Source organism: Numida meleagris, chromosome 13, assembly GCF_002078875.1.
Source record: "Numida meleagris isolate 19003 breed g44 Domestic line chromosome 13, NumMel1.0, whole genome shotgun sequence".
NCBI lineage: Eukaryota > Metazoa > Chordata > Aves > Galliformes > Numididae > Numida > Numida meleagris.
In genome coordinates, this window is record NC_034421.1 from 9,764,230 (window position 1) to 9,779,134 (window position 14,905).

Consider the following 14,905-nt stretch of genomic DNA (forward strand, 5'->3'; position numbering starts at 1 on the left):
TAACATTGCCAATGTTTATGGCAGAAATTATTCTTCCATATAGATTTAAAGGAATACTAGAAGATAGGTTATGTACTCAGATAAGCAATGTTTAATTTTTTTTTTGCCAATGAAAATTGAATGTAAGTATTTAAAATTTACATCTAGTAATTTAATTTGTTTTATATAATTCATATTACAGGGTATTTACAGCTGCATTCATGGAGTACACATTGAAGAAAAAAAGAAGTCTCCTGACTTTACTTTGACCAATTCCCAAACCAACATGTTAAAACTACTACGAACAGCAAAAAATATGACCAATATAAATCCTTCAAGAATTAACTCCCCCAAAAGAACAGCTGATTTTATTCAGAGGGGTTCCTTGATTATGGACATGGTCATGGATAAGGGAAACTTGATCTTCTCTGATAACAGATCCTTTCAGACAAAGGACAACTTTTTTGGTGAAAATATGAGTGAACTGCAAACACTTCCTGGCAATCGACACAAGGACAATCTTAACAACTATGTTTTCCAAGGTCAGCATCCTCTCACACTGAATGAGTCCAACCCAAATACAGTAGAGGTTGCAGTAACCACAGAAGCAAAAGTGAACTCCAGACCCAGGCAGCTTTGGAGGAAATCTGTTGAGTCTTTACGTCAAGAATCTGTACGTCAGAGTCAAGGTTCCCAGAGGGAAAACGGGTCAGATGAAAACAGGCAGCTTTCAGTGAAAAGCCAAAGATATCTTCCTGAAGAGATTGTCCATTCAGATGTATCAGAGACATCAAGCCGAGCTACTTGCCATATGGAACCTGAAAACAACAATAAGCACCACAAAACCAAGGACAATTTTAAAAAAAGGACAGTAGCATCAAAATACCCAAAAGACTGTAGTGAAGTGGAACTGACATATCTGAAAACCAAACAGAGCTCTCCACGGGATAAAATCTACACAATTGATGCTGATAAGGAGCCAGGATTCCGCTTGGACACACCCCAGTTCATCGAAAACATTGTCCTTCCAGAAACTATAGAGTATCCTGATGTTTATCAAGATCACAATGACAACTACAGGAAAGCAGAACATGCTAACAGGACTCCCTTGCATAATGAAGACAGTCTTCCAAATAATGATCAGTATAAACTTTATGCAAAGCACTACAGTTTGAAAGATAAAAATGCTTCCCTAGTTGACATGAATGATAGATACAGACAGAATTCTACCCACTGTAGGAGCTGTCTTTCCAATTTGCCCACTTATGCGGGACATTATTCAGGCAGATCTCCCTACAAATGTGATGCATGCTTGCGTATGGGGAACCTCTATGATATTGAGGAAGATCAGATGCTGCAGGATACAACGAACTTATCACTTCCTGAAGAAATATATGACCATAGTTGGTCACAGAATAATGCTCTGCAATATCATAAAAAAAACAAGCTGAGGATTAGCAGGCAACATTCTTTCGATAACATTGCTGATAAGTCCAGGGAAATTGATCTGGGAAGACCTTCTCGTAGTATAAGCTTGAAAGATAAAGAGAAGTTTCTCCAAAGTAGTCCATATGCAAGCATGTTTAGTGTTCCGTCAAGCAAACTGTTGAGCAACAAAGCCTCACTTTTAACTCATGCTCTAGAGGACAGTAAGAGGAGCAAGTCCCTGTATCCCGTTCACTCAGAAGATAATCCCTTTCTGCACTCGTATCGTGATGACCAGCACTTATCTCTTAGGCGAAATCCAGCTGATCTTTATAAATATTCGTTACCATCCAGAGGAAGAAATGATAATTATTTCAGGTCATCCATTAAGTCTACAGCATCATACTGTTCCAGGGATGGTCGGATCCATAATGACATGTACATTTCAGAGCATGTTTTGCCTTATGTTGCAAATAGGAATAGTGTGTACTCAACTCCAAGGGTTTTAAATTCCTGTAGCAATAGACGTGTGTATAAGAAAATGCCTAGCATTGAATCAGATGTTTAAATTTTCCATGAACACTTATCTATAGGGAAAAATAGTTGCCACCATCTTAGAGGGAGAATATTTCCTTTAACAGTATCCTGCTATAGTAAATGATATGTAAACCTCTCCCTTCCTCAGTGTACTTTTGTACATGAATAGATAAACTAGTATGCTCTAAACCATCTTTTTAAAATATGTCTTGTTGAAAAGGAGGAAAAACAGCCATTTATGTATGCTTTATATAAATGGCAAGCTGTACTGAAATAGCCCCAATATATGTTGGCAACTATGCTATTTTGTATCTAATTATTTTATAATTTTGGTTATTCTAATTTCTGTTGCTAAGTATCATTCAATGTACTTTTGTCTTTAGAAATGTTTAATGATTTTAAGTACCGGATAAGCAATATGGTATGCATGTAGTATGACACGGACAAAAAGAATTAGGAATGCATTTGCTAAGTTGCAAAAATAAGACTCTTTAAAAGAGAACAGAGAGCTAGGCTTTCAAAAATATATTTTAGTTTCATAATCATTTTCAAAGAAAAAAAAACTCCAAAAAAAAAAAAAAAAGGACCCAACCCAAACCCCAGGACCTTAATTAATAAAATACAGTGTTTTAGCACAAAATTAGTATGTTCATTGTAGACTGACAGAAAATAAGTGGGAATACTGTAGGCCCAAACATGTCAACTGCTGTGTACCAAAAGGAAGCCCTGTGGATTTTGGTTAATGTTAATGTACAAATGCTTTTCTTATATTTCACATGCACTTGCCATTAGAAATTAAGTTCATTGAAAAGTCTGCAGTCATCTTGTCAAAAAATTCACAGCTGCCTAATCCAGAGTATATATTTTTAGCTATCAATATACGTCACTTATTGTGGAGTTGTGGACTTCATTAGTAACCTTGAGACCTAATATGTATGCAAGTTTGCATTTGCCCCTTACTGGTGATTACTCAGGGCTGTATAGTATTTCTTTTATTCCTTCACTTCCCAAACCAAATCCCAACCCACCGTAGTTCTTTGTTCATAGGATGTTAGTGACATCTAATTAACTGTATGTTAGTATTACTAAAGCTGTTAATATGGTATCAAACACCAACAGCCATATGTTCAGTGTAATCAGCAAGGAACGCAATGCCATTTATTTGCATACACCGTGAAGGATTAATGCCTTTTGTGGGCCTTCTTCTTTCTGGAATATCATGCATATTTGTTGAACATCAGACCTTTTTTTTTTTTTTTTTTTTTCCTCTCTAATCAAATCTGTCCTATAAATTGAATATATGCACACATCATCACTCACCGGTATGCAAAAATATTCTCATTACAAGGCTGTATTTTTACATGACTTTTATTTCTAGTAAAGATCGATCAGCATATTTCAGAAACAAAATGTGTGCTATGCACCCTTCCTCATCCCCCATAGCCGTAAGGGAGTGTGGAAGGGAAAAGGGGAAGACTTTCATGAGTAGAGTGTACAGTTGTAAATTGTATTTAAATTAAAGAAGTAAATTGCTAATATATTTACATGCAGAAAGAATCAACAGGTGGTTCTCTCCCATTGTCCTGCTATTCTAAGAATTGCTCTGATTTTATTGATTTATTTATCTGTCTATAGGAAGTTTAGACTATCAGATTATTAGATTATTCTGTAGATTTCACTGAAAATCAGTGAACAGGGAAACCATTACCACTGTGAATTGGAAAATGTAAATATTACCCTGACTTTTCCCTAAACAAAAGTTATTTTCAATAGAATCACACTTACATCAGCTGTAATTGTATATGTGTAAGTCAGAGGTACAGTATGCAAGTTGTTTAGTTTGGAGTAGCATCCTTCAGATGAGAGCTGCAAATGGGAGGTAATATAAATGACACATAGCGATAGACAAAATATGGCTTATTGAATTTTTGTTTACAATTCTTTTATTAAACAGATTTGAGCTGACTTTAACTACTAAACAGTCCACAATGAATTCTTGATATTTACAAATGTATTTGTACTTCTGTCATAATGGTGAAGGATGATATTTTTGAAGGAATTAAATGCAATGGGATTTGGGTTTTCCAAATCCCTTTCCAGCTTCCAAAAATCTCATCATACCTTATTATATTTATGTTCAGAAAGCATATCTGTGGGCATCTGCACTCCGTCCAGAGCAAATATCTTTTGAGTATTCCTTGTTCAACATTTGGTCACAATTATTGGCCCTGATTCACATGATACGCTTTCTGGCTCCTCGCTGGCTCTAGTTTTTACAAAGAGAAGATCCTTGACTGCCCTTGCAGATATTCTGTCTCAGGAATAGCTGTATGAACCAAGCAGGGCTAGGATGTTTATGGATGGGATAAGCACTACTTTCCACGAACAAACCCCCTTTCCCCTGTGCATACACATGTGTACCCTATTTGTCTTAGATTTATAGGAAGGAAAATGCACTAAAGACATAAGTATTGTTGTAACAAGTGTAATTAAAATATCTGAGGCAAATTTTAATTTCCCATCTAAATCATAATAGATTTTATTTAATCTTAAGTATTTTGAACCACCTATGTTTTTCAGCAAATCGTCTGTTTGCTGGTATCACACCAAAAACTACCATGCAAGTTGCTGGGAATTTTACCAAGTGAATCATAAAACTCCATGGTGGCTCTTGTCATCTGAAAGCACTCAGAATATTGTCTGATCACTCCAACTCTTTTGTAACTTCATCTTTATCTGCAGCTAAACACTCATGCTTCAATGTATAGACAAGTACTGGATATAAAACTCTGGGAAAGAAAAATTCCCATTTACAACATTTTCTGAATAAACTGTTGAGATCCAAATGCAAACATGCTAAACCCAGGTGGATTTATCCTCCTGTGAAATGTTCAGGCAAATGAGCTAAAAAGAAATATATTGCAGTGTTTGCTTTTTCTGATTTGAGCAGATTTCTGGTGAGTGTAGAGATTGGTTATTATCTACACAATACAACCCCACAGCAAACCAAATTAAAGAGACAGAGGGGAGACTTGATAATGTTGCACAGCAGTTGTTCACATGGGAATAAAACGCGCTGCCTTAAAAGAAAAAAAGAGAGAAAAATCAGATACTGAAAATAGAGGGATAAGAATCATGCATGCATTTGCGGTTTTGATCTTGACATTTAATATGACTGAATTAAGGGGGAAGGAAAGGCTAAAGTGTAGGGTTTTAGATGAGTAGCTAGTGTGGTTGCTGATGTATACGTGTAAAGAAGCAGCTGAGAAGCTGAAGGAAAAGCTTCAACAGTAGAGCCACAAGCCACAGCTTGTGAGGCTCAGCTGTAGGGCGTATGGAACTCTGAATATTGCCTGAGCTTTGTTGATATATTTGCACTGACTTTCAATTAAATTGAGATCAAGACTTTCTGTATTTCCCTCTCTCTCACTCTAGCTGCTGCTATACTTGAAGAGGAGAAAAGAATCTTCCTGCATAAGTGGCCATCCTTTCTGTACCTTTCTGGATGGTGCTGGTGACTTGTTACATTTTCCTGATTACAGCTCTAGCAGATTGTTGGTCATTCCTATCACCAAGATTTCCCGTGACTCCAGCTGGAACTGAATCAGGCTGTAAATGATATGGGCCATTCTTGGTAGCATGTCCCGTAGTGTTACACTGCTCCTGGACGACAACTTTTATGGAGGCAGGATATTGAATTGCTGAGGAATGGAGTAGGTACATGGAGGTAAAAACAGCTATGTAGACATTCCTGCCTCTTGCTTTTTTGCTCTTTTAAAGACATTGTAGAATTTCTTCATGTTTTTGTCTTCCCCTTTTCACCACAGTACATTTTCCTTTTCCTTTCAAATGGATTTTGTGTTCTGCTTGTGTTTTGTAGAGCAGTGTAGCCACCCACTAACTTAAAAGCATGGAAATAAGATACTTTAATATATAAGATAAAATTAAGGAAATTAAGAGTTCTTTGTATTTCTGGAAACTTTCATTTAATGTTTCGGCAGCTTTTGCTCAGAATTCTTTATTTTGCTACTTTAGAAGCTCAGTTAGGAAAAAGAGTGCTGTGGACACACTGAAACCAAATCACCGCCAGCTCACCATGTTTTGACAGCATCTCATGAACATGTCTCTCTCTTTGTGGTCTTTCAGGAACACTGAGTTAAATTAAGGCTCACAGTAAAGCTAAGGGAAATCAGCAGGTGGTTTTTTTTTCCTGATGAAAAAATATATATTTTTTCATAGTTCCAAAGGTAGCAAGAGCTAGAGATGGGGAGTGTTTGGGTTTGCTGGAATGCTAAACTCTTCGTGTTGCCAGCCTGAGGAGAGAAGGAGAGAGAAAGCTCCCTGCTGATGGCAGTCAGAGCTGTGGAGGCTTGGAAGCAGTTGTGTTGGTGATGTGTCCTGAAAGCATTTCTCTCCCTCTGTTGACATTTTAGGAAGCATGGGTGCCTAATTAGAAATCTCAGTTAGGTGTGCTTAGTCAAGTAATGGACTATTTATCCCAGCCTCAAAATCTGCTCAGTGGAATCTGTGAGTGAGTGCCAATTTACACCTTGCAGATCATACAGATTCCTGTGCTTATCCAGTAGCTACTAGGGTTGCACCTGTCTGTTGTGGATTCTGCAGTACTTCCAACCTAAACACCGTCACCATTTTCTTTATACCCTGAGACTAATCAGCATGAAATAAAAGTGTTAGCATCTCTTCCCTGCCTAATAACTCGCTATTTTTATATTTCTTCAGTGTAGCATATGCATCTTAGGATACAGTGATGGGAAAGACTTTGGTACTGTTCCTTCCCTTGCTGGGTTCACCAACATAGAACAGAACAGGAATTAGGATAGGGGTTTCAGAGTCAGGCTGGATTTAGGAAGAATTAAAGAAGTGAATCTGTTTGTTGTTTTACCTTGAATTTAACATGTTATATATGAAAGCTAGTGAAAACAGATCTTTTATTATAAAGTCCTCTTAGTTATTAGAGAACAGCATCCATTGTGTGGCTTGGGTAGTTTGTGTTAAGTGTTAATCATCACATTCTGTGCTTCTTTCAAAATGGAGTGTCATGAATCCACTTGCTAAAGTTTGCCTTTCCCAGCTCTAGCTCTATTTTAGCTCAAATATCCTTCTGAAGTAGGTATATTTCTTGCATAGGGCAATCTGGTTTACAGCATAAAAACAGTTTTCTGGTGACATGCCTAATTCGCTTGTTTTACTGATGTTAATCTTTTTATTCTAAACCTTTTTTCTATTGAGAGTAGAACCTTTATATTATAACAGTGCTGAAGGAAACTTCTGAAGGTATGAGCCATTTCCCTGCTCAGTCGAGCCTGTACTGTCTTGCTTAAACGTATTAGCAGAATGCTAGCAGTGATTGTCAATAGGAGGGAGCACAATTTAATCCCCGCTGTGTACTTATTTGTGGACATAAATGCAAGTACAGACAGACACAAGTTATGATACAGAAAAGACTCCACCTGTTCTGGCTGAAGTCTCCTGCAGAGCTGTGGTTAAGTTACACGAGGGTAGCCTCAAGACCACCCTGTCTCTTCCATTGTTCTGATCGTGCCGACTTCTCTGTCTCATGTGCACATATTGTACGTAGTGTAAAACTCTCGTTGACACTCAGCTGTCATCATGAAATTAATCGCATTCTCACCTGTTCACCTTCATTGCAGTGTAGCAGCGATGTCTGTGGGATGTAGAGGTGGTTGTTCGTGTTCACTGGTGTCTGCTCCTCTGTTCAGTGGGAGCAGAAATGCTGCCTTGCTTCTCTCTGCTCTGCTGGGGGAGGGTTACTGCACTGGTTGTAAATAAATTCCTCAATCAAACCAAGCTTCTAATTTAATTTAATTTAATTTTTTGCCCTTCCTCACTAGACTTGCATACAGAGTACTTTGTTTAAGAATATGCACTCTTTGGAAGTCATGATTACAAGCGTGCACCTCCCTGCAATGCAGCGAGAATGCACTGTGTTGTTTTTGCAGGTTCGGGAGCTTTTTGGTTACATCCTGCAGGATGTATCAACCTTGGTTAAAACTGTTTTTAAAATGAATGCCAGGCTAAACAGCTGTAAGAATCCACTGCTGATTATGTGTTGATCTTGTCATATCTATAATTTAAGAACCAGAAATAACAGAAGTAAAATTAAGTTACCTCAATATTTACCAGGCTTTTGTTGTTTTGCACTAAAATATTTTACTCCTTTTCTTCAATTCTTTACCTTTATTAAATTAGTAGAGAATATACCCATGCTGTAACATTGTCATGCAATACCTTTATTAGCAGATAATCACACTGAATAGAGTACTACATATTTAAAAGAGAGATGATTTTTGACTCTCCAGCTCTTCAAAAGTAGTGGTGATAAGCAGTTATGCTCTTAGATGATTCATCCTTTCCCTTTTGTATTAGTATTTGTTTTCACTGATATTTCAACAATTATATTTCTATGTGCACGTTCTAAAACTGTGAAAATAAATACCGGTAAATATTATGATACTTATTCAGTGCACTGTAAAGTTCCAAGTGAGATGATAATTTGCTTGGGAATTGATGAAGGTTTCCTCACTTCTCATAAACGGTCCTGAGCTTTAATGTGGGCAAATGGTAATATTTATAGTGACATGAAATTTTAATGGAGGATGTCTTGTTTTGCACTTCTAGAATTATTAGAAGAAATGATATGTTTTTCTCAGCAACTGAATTATGATCATACATTTTTAATTTAAGTATTGTTCACTGCAGTACATAAGAATAGCCCTTTTGAAGAGATTTGTGTTACATCATCACTATGGGATTCTTTAGACTGTTAATATTTCATTAAGCCTGTTTAATAATGGCATTTAATGGCAAAACACAGTTTGGAAATATATTTTGGCTTCTGTTTCTCACTGCCAAACCTGTATTTGGACTCATAGTTCTGCAATTGAAGGCCCTCACAAGGTTCCTGTGCCCTCCTCTGTGGGGAAGGAGACTTCTCTTGTCCATTGATGGAACTCTATCAGAGGAGTCAAGAGAAAAAAAAATGGAGTATGTGTTGTGCAACACTTGAAGTGTAAATGATGTTAAAAATGAAAAAAAGGAAGGAAATTGGAGGTTCACAGTTATCCACACTAGTGAATGGTCTGTGATGTGCAGCAGAGTGTGGTTTCTAGAAGCTAATTTTTAACGAATATTATTTGAATTCTGCTGGAGTTTATAAATCACTGAAAAAAAAAGGGAGTTCATTCTTTCTTTTTATTTTTTAAGCCAAAGTCTTTATATTGACATACGAGGTTTCACAGGAAAATGGGCCAAAGAATACAATTAAATATGCAAAAGGTTAATCCTTTGGAAATGGATATCCTGTCATCTTGATGTGCAAAAGCGTATCAATGGTAATAGGAACAATGCGTGTAATTTTCCTGTATATTGCTATGTAGGTTGCACTATTTTGAATGATACAAGCCTGATATTTTGATTACCAAATACCAGAAGAAAGCTGTTTATTAGTAGTTTTTAACCTAAATATATATACAGTATAAACACGTGTGCGTGCATACCCTTTCCCACCTAGTCATATGTGAGTAATCTTCCAAATGTGGGGCACATTCCAGCAGTGCTTTATTTGAAGTGATTCTCTGCTCTCCTTTCCAAACCTCCTAAAGCCACCAATTCCCTAGCAGCGTTTATTGTAGTGTTTGATACCTCTTGCTGAAGAGGCTAAAGGACTTGCTGGGGATCAGAAATGCCAGGATGCAAAAATAAGTAAGAGGAGAGTTTCTGTCTGAAAGAGCTGGAAATGATGCTTGCTGTCATTTCCATATATATAGGCATGGGAAAAGGACGTCTTGTGCTATTTTGAAGATTAATGACCGGAGACAGTCTGTTGGCCCAATGACTCTGACATTAAAAGTTGGTGTCGATTTATGTGTCCCAAACCTGGTCATTAAATACATTCTTTATGGTAGCTGAGGAAGGACCAGTGGAGGCCCTTCTATTCATCCATGCAGATAGCACTTTTCAAAATGGATTTTGTACAGAGGCAGTATTTAGCAGTGGTGCCTGTCAGTAACTTCTCAATACATAGGCTTTTGGCCATGTTATTACTGACTATGTGGAGGTCTTGACCTAGAGATGGTGATATTTGGCTTCTTTTCTAAATTCAGAATGCTCTATCCAAAACTTATGACAAAAAATTGCCATGGATTAATTTATTTGAAGTCATTCCTGAGCTATTTTTCAAAGGGAGTATTGAATAGTTAGTCTTTTTTTCCACTTCAACCTGAAAGTAGAAAATTCTATAGGGTCAGCATTTCTCTATGACTCATTACAAGTGTATCTCAGAGAAGGACTTGGTTCCAACTCCTTTGTCTGCAGTAAGAACAATTTTTGTTATCTTGTCTTTATCCAGTCTAGGTCTGGACTCCTGCCATAGGCAAAACACTTTTTGACTTAGAGATGTGCGAGTGAGTGATGGGAGAGCACATTCTTAGTGCGGGTTATGCTCAGAGTTAAAATACCAAAACCAAACCTCATGTTGCAAAGGTATGGAAGTTGCATCATGTAAAGTTGCGTGCAGCTAGAAAGGAAACTTGTGCAATTTTTAATAAGAACTGTTTACAATTTATACTTTATATCAGCTATACTATTTTGAAATAGTCTTATTCATTTCAGAACGTCCATTTTGCTCTGATGAAGAACAGCTTGATCTCTCTGTCTTCACACCTCACGCCCACATGCACAGTGTATTTCATGTCTTCCCTGAGCAAACCAGAAGGTACAAACAGAATTCATTACCGTTAGGCAGACTCCTACCTGATTTTTATTTAATTATGCTACTTTTATGCAAAATTTGCAGCCATACATTCCAGGTTCTCTCAGAAGCATTTCACCTGTGAGCTAATACTGTTAATTTTAACTCATAAGAGTCGATTTTACACTAAAGCGGGCATTTTGTGCTTTGTTTCAGCCTCTTTAAAGATGTTTGTCGACTTAGGTGAAACACTAATATTTCTGTGTGCTGCTAAACAGAAATCACCAGAAGAATTTTAAAATTTCAGCTTACAGTTCAAAAAAGTATTTTTACCTATTTACTTGAATATTGTAAATCTAATGTGTTGTTCAGATTACTCCTTATATACATACATGTATATATATAAGAGCTATATATAATGTATGTGTATAGAGGTTTGGGGTTTTTTTTTGAGGAGTGAGGGGCAGGAGAAAAATTCAATGTTGTGACAAAGATTCTGTGAACATTTATTAACATTTTCCAGTAACGTGCTATTTTGAGTTTGACTAGAAGTTATTTGCAGTTATACTCTGAAAAAAATATATTAAATGTAACAAAATTAGTATTGAACCTTTGATCCTCATCCTCAGGCTTTGGGTTAGTTTCATGTGTATCTTGAGAAGAATTCACAATATTAGCTTTGGTTTTTGCTCAGAAAGATAATTATTTGGTACACTTGGAAATGTATTCTCATTCTGTTGGGGAAAAAACTCCATGTGTACCAATCTTACTTGTTGCACGGAGCAGTAGCCTACGTTGCAGTTAAAGAAATTTGCATTCCATAAATAACATCTTACCAGAAATCCTGGAACCATTTGGTTCCATACGCAGTAAATTAAAAAGCCTATCACTTGTGCTACTTAGTGCCATTTACCGTAACATCCTCAAGAGCGTAGTATTTCAAACTAAATTTCATAAATTTCCAATTGCTAGCAAAGAATAGTGGAGGTTTGAAGACCTCTGTGCACCTGGGAAATTAATCAGGACATTAGAGTAGAAATAAAATTATCTTGGAAATGGAACAAAGGATGAAATAATTCATTTTTTAAAGAATCCAGAGTTTCACAATAAAATTCATAGCGTAATGGATTCTTCAAAAGAAAAGGTTTCACGGAAAAAAAAAAAAGCGAATAATTAAAAACTAGTTTTGACATTCCAATTACTGCCTGTTCCATTAGATAGGGTTAGCAAACTGAAATTAATTTTAAGACGCAGGTGTCCGCACAGACAATTGAAACTGCCACCCTATAGGCACACGCATACACCCGGCTACCCCGGCACCCATCTGTCCATGCCTTTAAAGCCCTGGTCGTAGCAGCATCTCCCCAACAGTGCACCTTGAAGGAGCTGGGAGCTGCACAGCTCTCCTGCGTTACGCGTACCGTCTCACAGCAGTTCTCCCCACCCACGTTTTAACCCAGTGCATGACTGAGTGCTAATACTGTATAAATATTTTGAAACATATCTAAAACAAATGTTTGCTTCAAACTTTTTATGATAGAGAAATATATAATGATTATGGTTGTCATACAGAATTGTATTGTGTTCTTCATTTTTGTTAAATATGTAGAAAAACATTAAGGGAATGGGAGACTCGAATGTCTGTGTGTACTGAAATGTATATAACTATTTGGAGAAAACACATGTGCCAAGTATAACATGATGTAAAAAATGTAAATATATGAAAAATTCATTTTTCTAATAAAGATAATTTCTGCCAGTTGATATGAAAATGAAGAATGGAATCATTCTTGTCTGTATTCCTTGTTAAACGGTACAAGATAAGCGTCACCTGGGAATAAGGCTCATCTTTGTTTTTTTTGTATTTGATTTGAAAGGTGTTAACAGCCACATGTTTTGAGTCATTGTTTGTTGTAAGAAATTATCTAAAGGTGAAGACGCCTGAAGCTAAGGCTGACAGTATAGACTTGATGTTCTCAGTTTAATTTAATTAAGGAAAAGGATGGAGACAATTAACTTATGAAAAATACATTCAGTGTGAGTCCTGTAGTTCGAATGATGCTCAACACAGGGAACAGAGGAGCTATAGGTCAAGAATAGTCCTCTAATGCATGGCACCACACACGCAGGGGCCCTGCATGAAGAGATGCTCTTGGCTGCAGAAATGTGGGAGCTCTTTGGGGCGATGGCGGAGGCAGCACCCAGCACCAGGAGGATGCGCTGCTGGGAGGTTGCTGTGCTGTGAAGAGCTGGAGTAGGGTGAGCTCTGGCCATGGCAGTGCTTGTGCATGCTGAGCAGGTGAGGGCTGGGGAGAGCAAACATGAGGGATCATAGAGTCACAGAAGGGCTTGGGTTGGAAGGGACCTCAAAGATCATCTAATTCCAACCCCCTCCCGCAGGCAGGGTTGCCAACCGCTAGATCAAGCGGTAGATCAGGCTGAAAATGGCAGGGATGTATCTGTCCTTGATATCAGCAAACTTGTTTGATGTTCTAGTTAATCAAGAGTTCATTTAAAACAGGGGATTTAGTGAAGCAATCCAAACCTTTTTGAAGAGTTGCCCTTTTGCTGGGCCAGTGGGGCTGAAGGAGTGAGGTTCACGTGGAGCTTGTAGGTAGTTCAGTATGACCCATTTTCAAGAATCTCAAAGCAGTTAATGAAAGTCTTCCTTTATTAAATAAAATGAGCCTAAGCAATCACTCGGCAGTTAGAATAATGTTCTTAGAGGCAGTGGGATGGAAGCCATTATCTAAATTCAAAGCATCATTTTGATATGCATGCTTTATATAGTGGAATATAAAAGTAATGGACAAGAGGTGAAAGGTTGCTCACAGATCTCAGCAGAGCAGCCCTGCTTGTTCCCATGGTAAACATGACTGCACAGATAATATGAGAGGTATAAAACTGAAATTCTCTTCTTAATGAAGTAAAGACTGCTGAGCTTTCTCTCATCTGCCAGAAGGCAATTGTAAAGGGATTCCTCTCTATTTTTACAGAAACATTCGCATTTCATGAAGCAAAGTAACAAACAGTGATCTGAATGGCTTTGTTCACCTGCTGTGTCATCTCCCAAAGGCCCAGTTCAAGTCCTCCAGTCATTTAAAAGCAGCAGGAGTCGATAAAGAAAATGGGTGATGCAGGAAACAGTCGGCACGGTTCCAGACCTGAAGCACTGCTTTGTGGCTGAGGAGCTGAGCTGCTTTGTGTACCCAGACCGCTCCCGCCTCACCTGCCACTGTAGTTTATTTCTATCTGTGCGTGTATGAGTCATCTCAGTTTCAGCTTTGATTCCCTTTGGGATCCGGTTCAAAGACAGTCATATTCTCCCAGATACTTCTTTTGAACCTTTACCAATGCGTCTACGGCAACTGTCAGTCCTCCACAACTTTGCATATTAAAAAAAAAAAAAAAAAAAAATTAAGCGGTGACTGGGAAATTAATGCTTTTTAAACCTGGCATCTTGTGTATAGTAATGCCAGCAGCATTCCTAGTAACCTGAGCAATTCACTTGCTGTGAACACAAGCGTCTTCCTATAATTTAGACACAAAACCCCAATTTTAAGGTCAACTGCTGGAGTCAACTTGTCTCTATATACAGGAACACCAAAACCCCAAACTGTGGTGTTTTTTTCCCACTGATCACGCTTGCCACTTGTCTCTCTGCTTTCCCCAACAGTTTACAAACAGCTTCAACTTCCCTTTGTGGGCTTGTTGGGGTACAAAAAATCACATCATGGCTCCCACCAATTGCAGGAAATCTGTCACGCGATCTATCTTGTTCCACTGCTATTCTTCTCCCATTTGCGGTCTAACTCTAATTTATTGATGATTTATTTTCTACTGGTCAGCTTACGTAGGATGATTGATCATTTCAGAAGTTGGCTGTGCTATTTTCAAATCAGTGTGCTCAAAACTTACTTATTAAAGGTAATCTATGACACAAGTTATGATAGTTCTTTAAGTATGGCAGTAACAATTATAATGCACTGAAGTTTCTTAGCACTGCAGTGGGCAACAGGGGACAGTAACATAGAAGTTAGTTGTGCTTAATGTTGTTTACACAAGGTTATTACAAGGTCAAAGATATTTTCCAGCAAGCTCCATGCAGCTTCGGGTATTCCAGGCAGTATTCTAGGAGCCTTGAAATCCTATTTGTGTTGCAAAAGTGCAAGGTCTGTTGTTTTCTTCCTCCCTTCAGAGCAGACCTTTGGACACATTCAGTGAGATAACCGA

General features: G+C 37.7%; 1 protein-coding gene across 1 annotated transcript in view; it reads left to right on the plus strand.

The window, feature by feature from the left end:
- The window catches only part of GRIN2A (glutamate ionotropic receptor NMDA type subunit 2A), an 80,378-nt gene extending 67,955 nt beyond the window's left edge, over positions 1 to 12,423 (plus strand). The window contains exon 11 of the mRNA XM_021411782.1: positions 182 to 12,423. Within this exon, the coding sequence (XP_021267457.1) occupies positions 182 to 1,972 (1,791 nt within the window). The 3' untranslated portion in view covers positions 1,973 to 12,423. The remainder of the gene's footprint in view (positions 1 to 181) is intronic.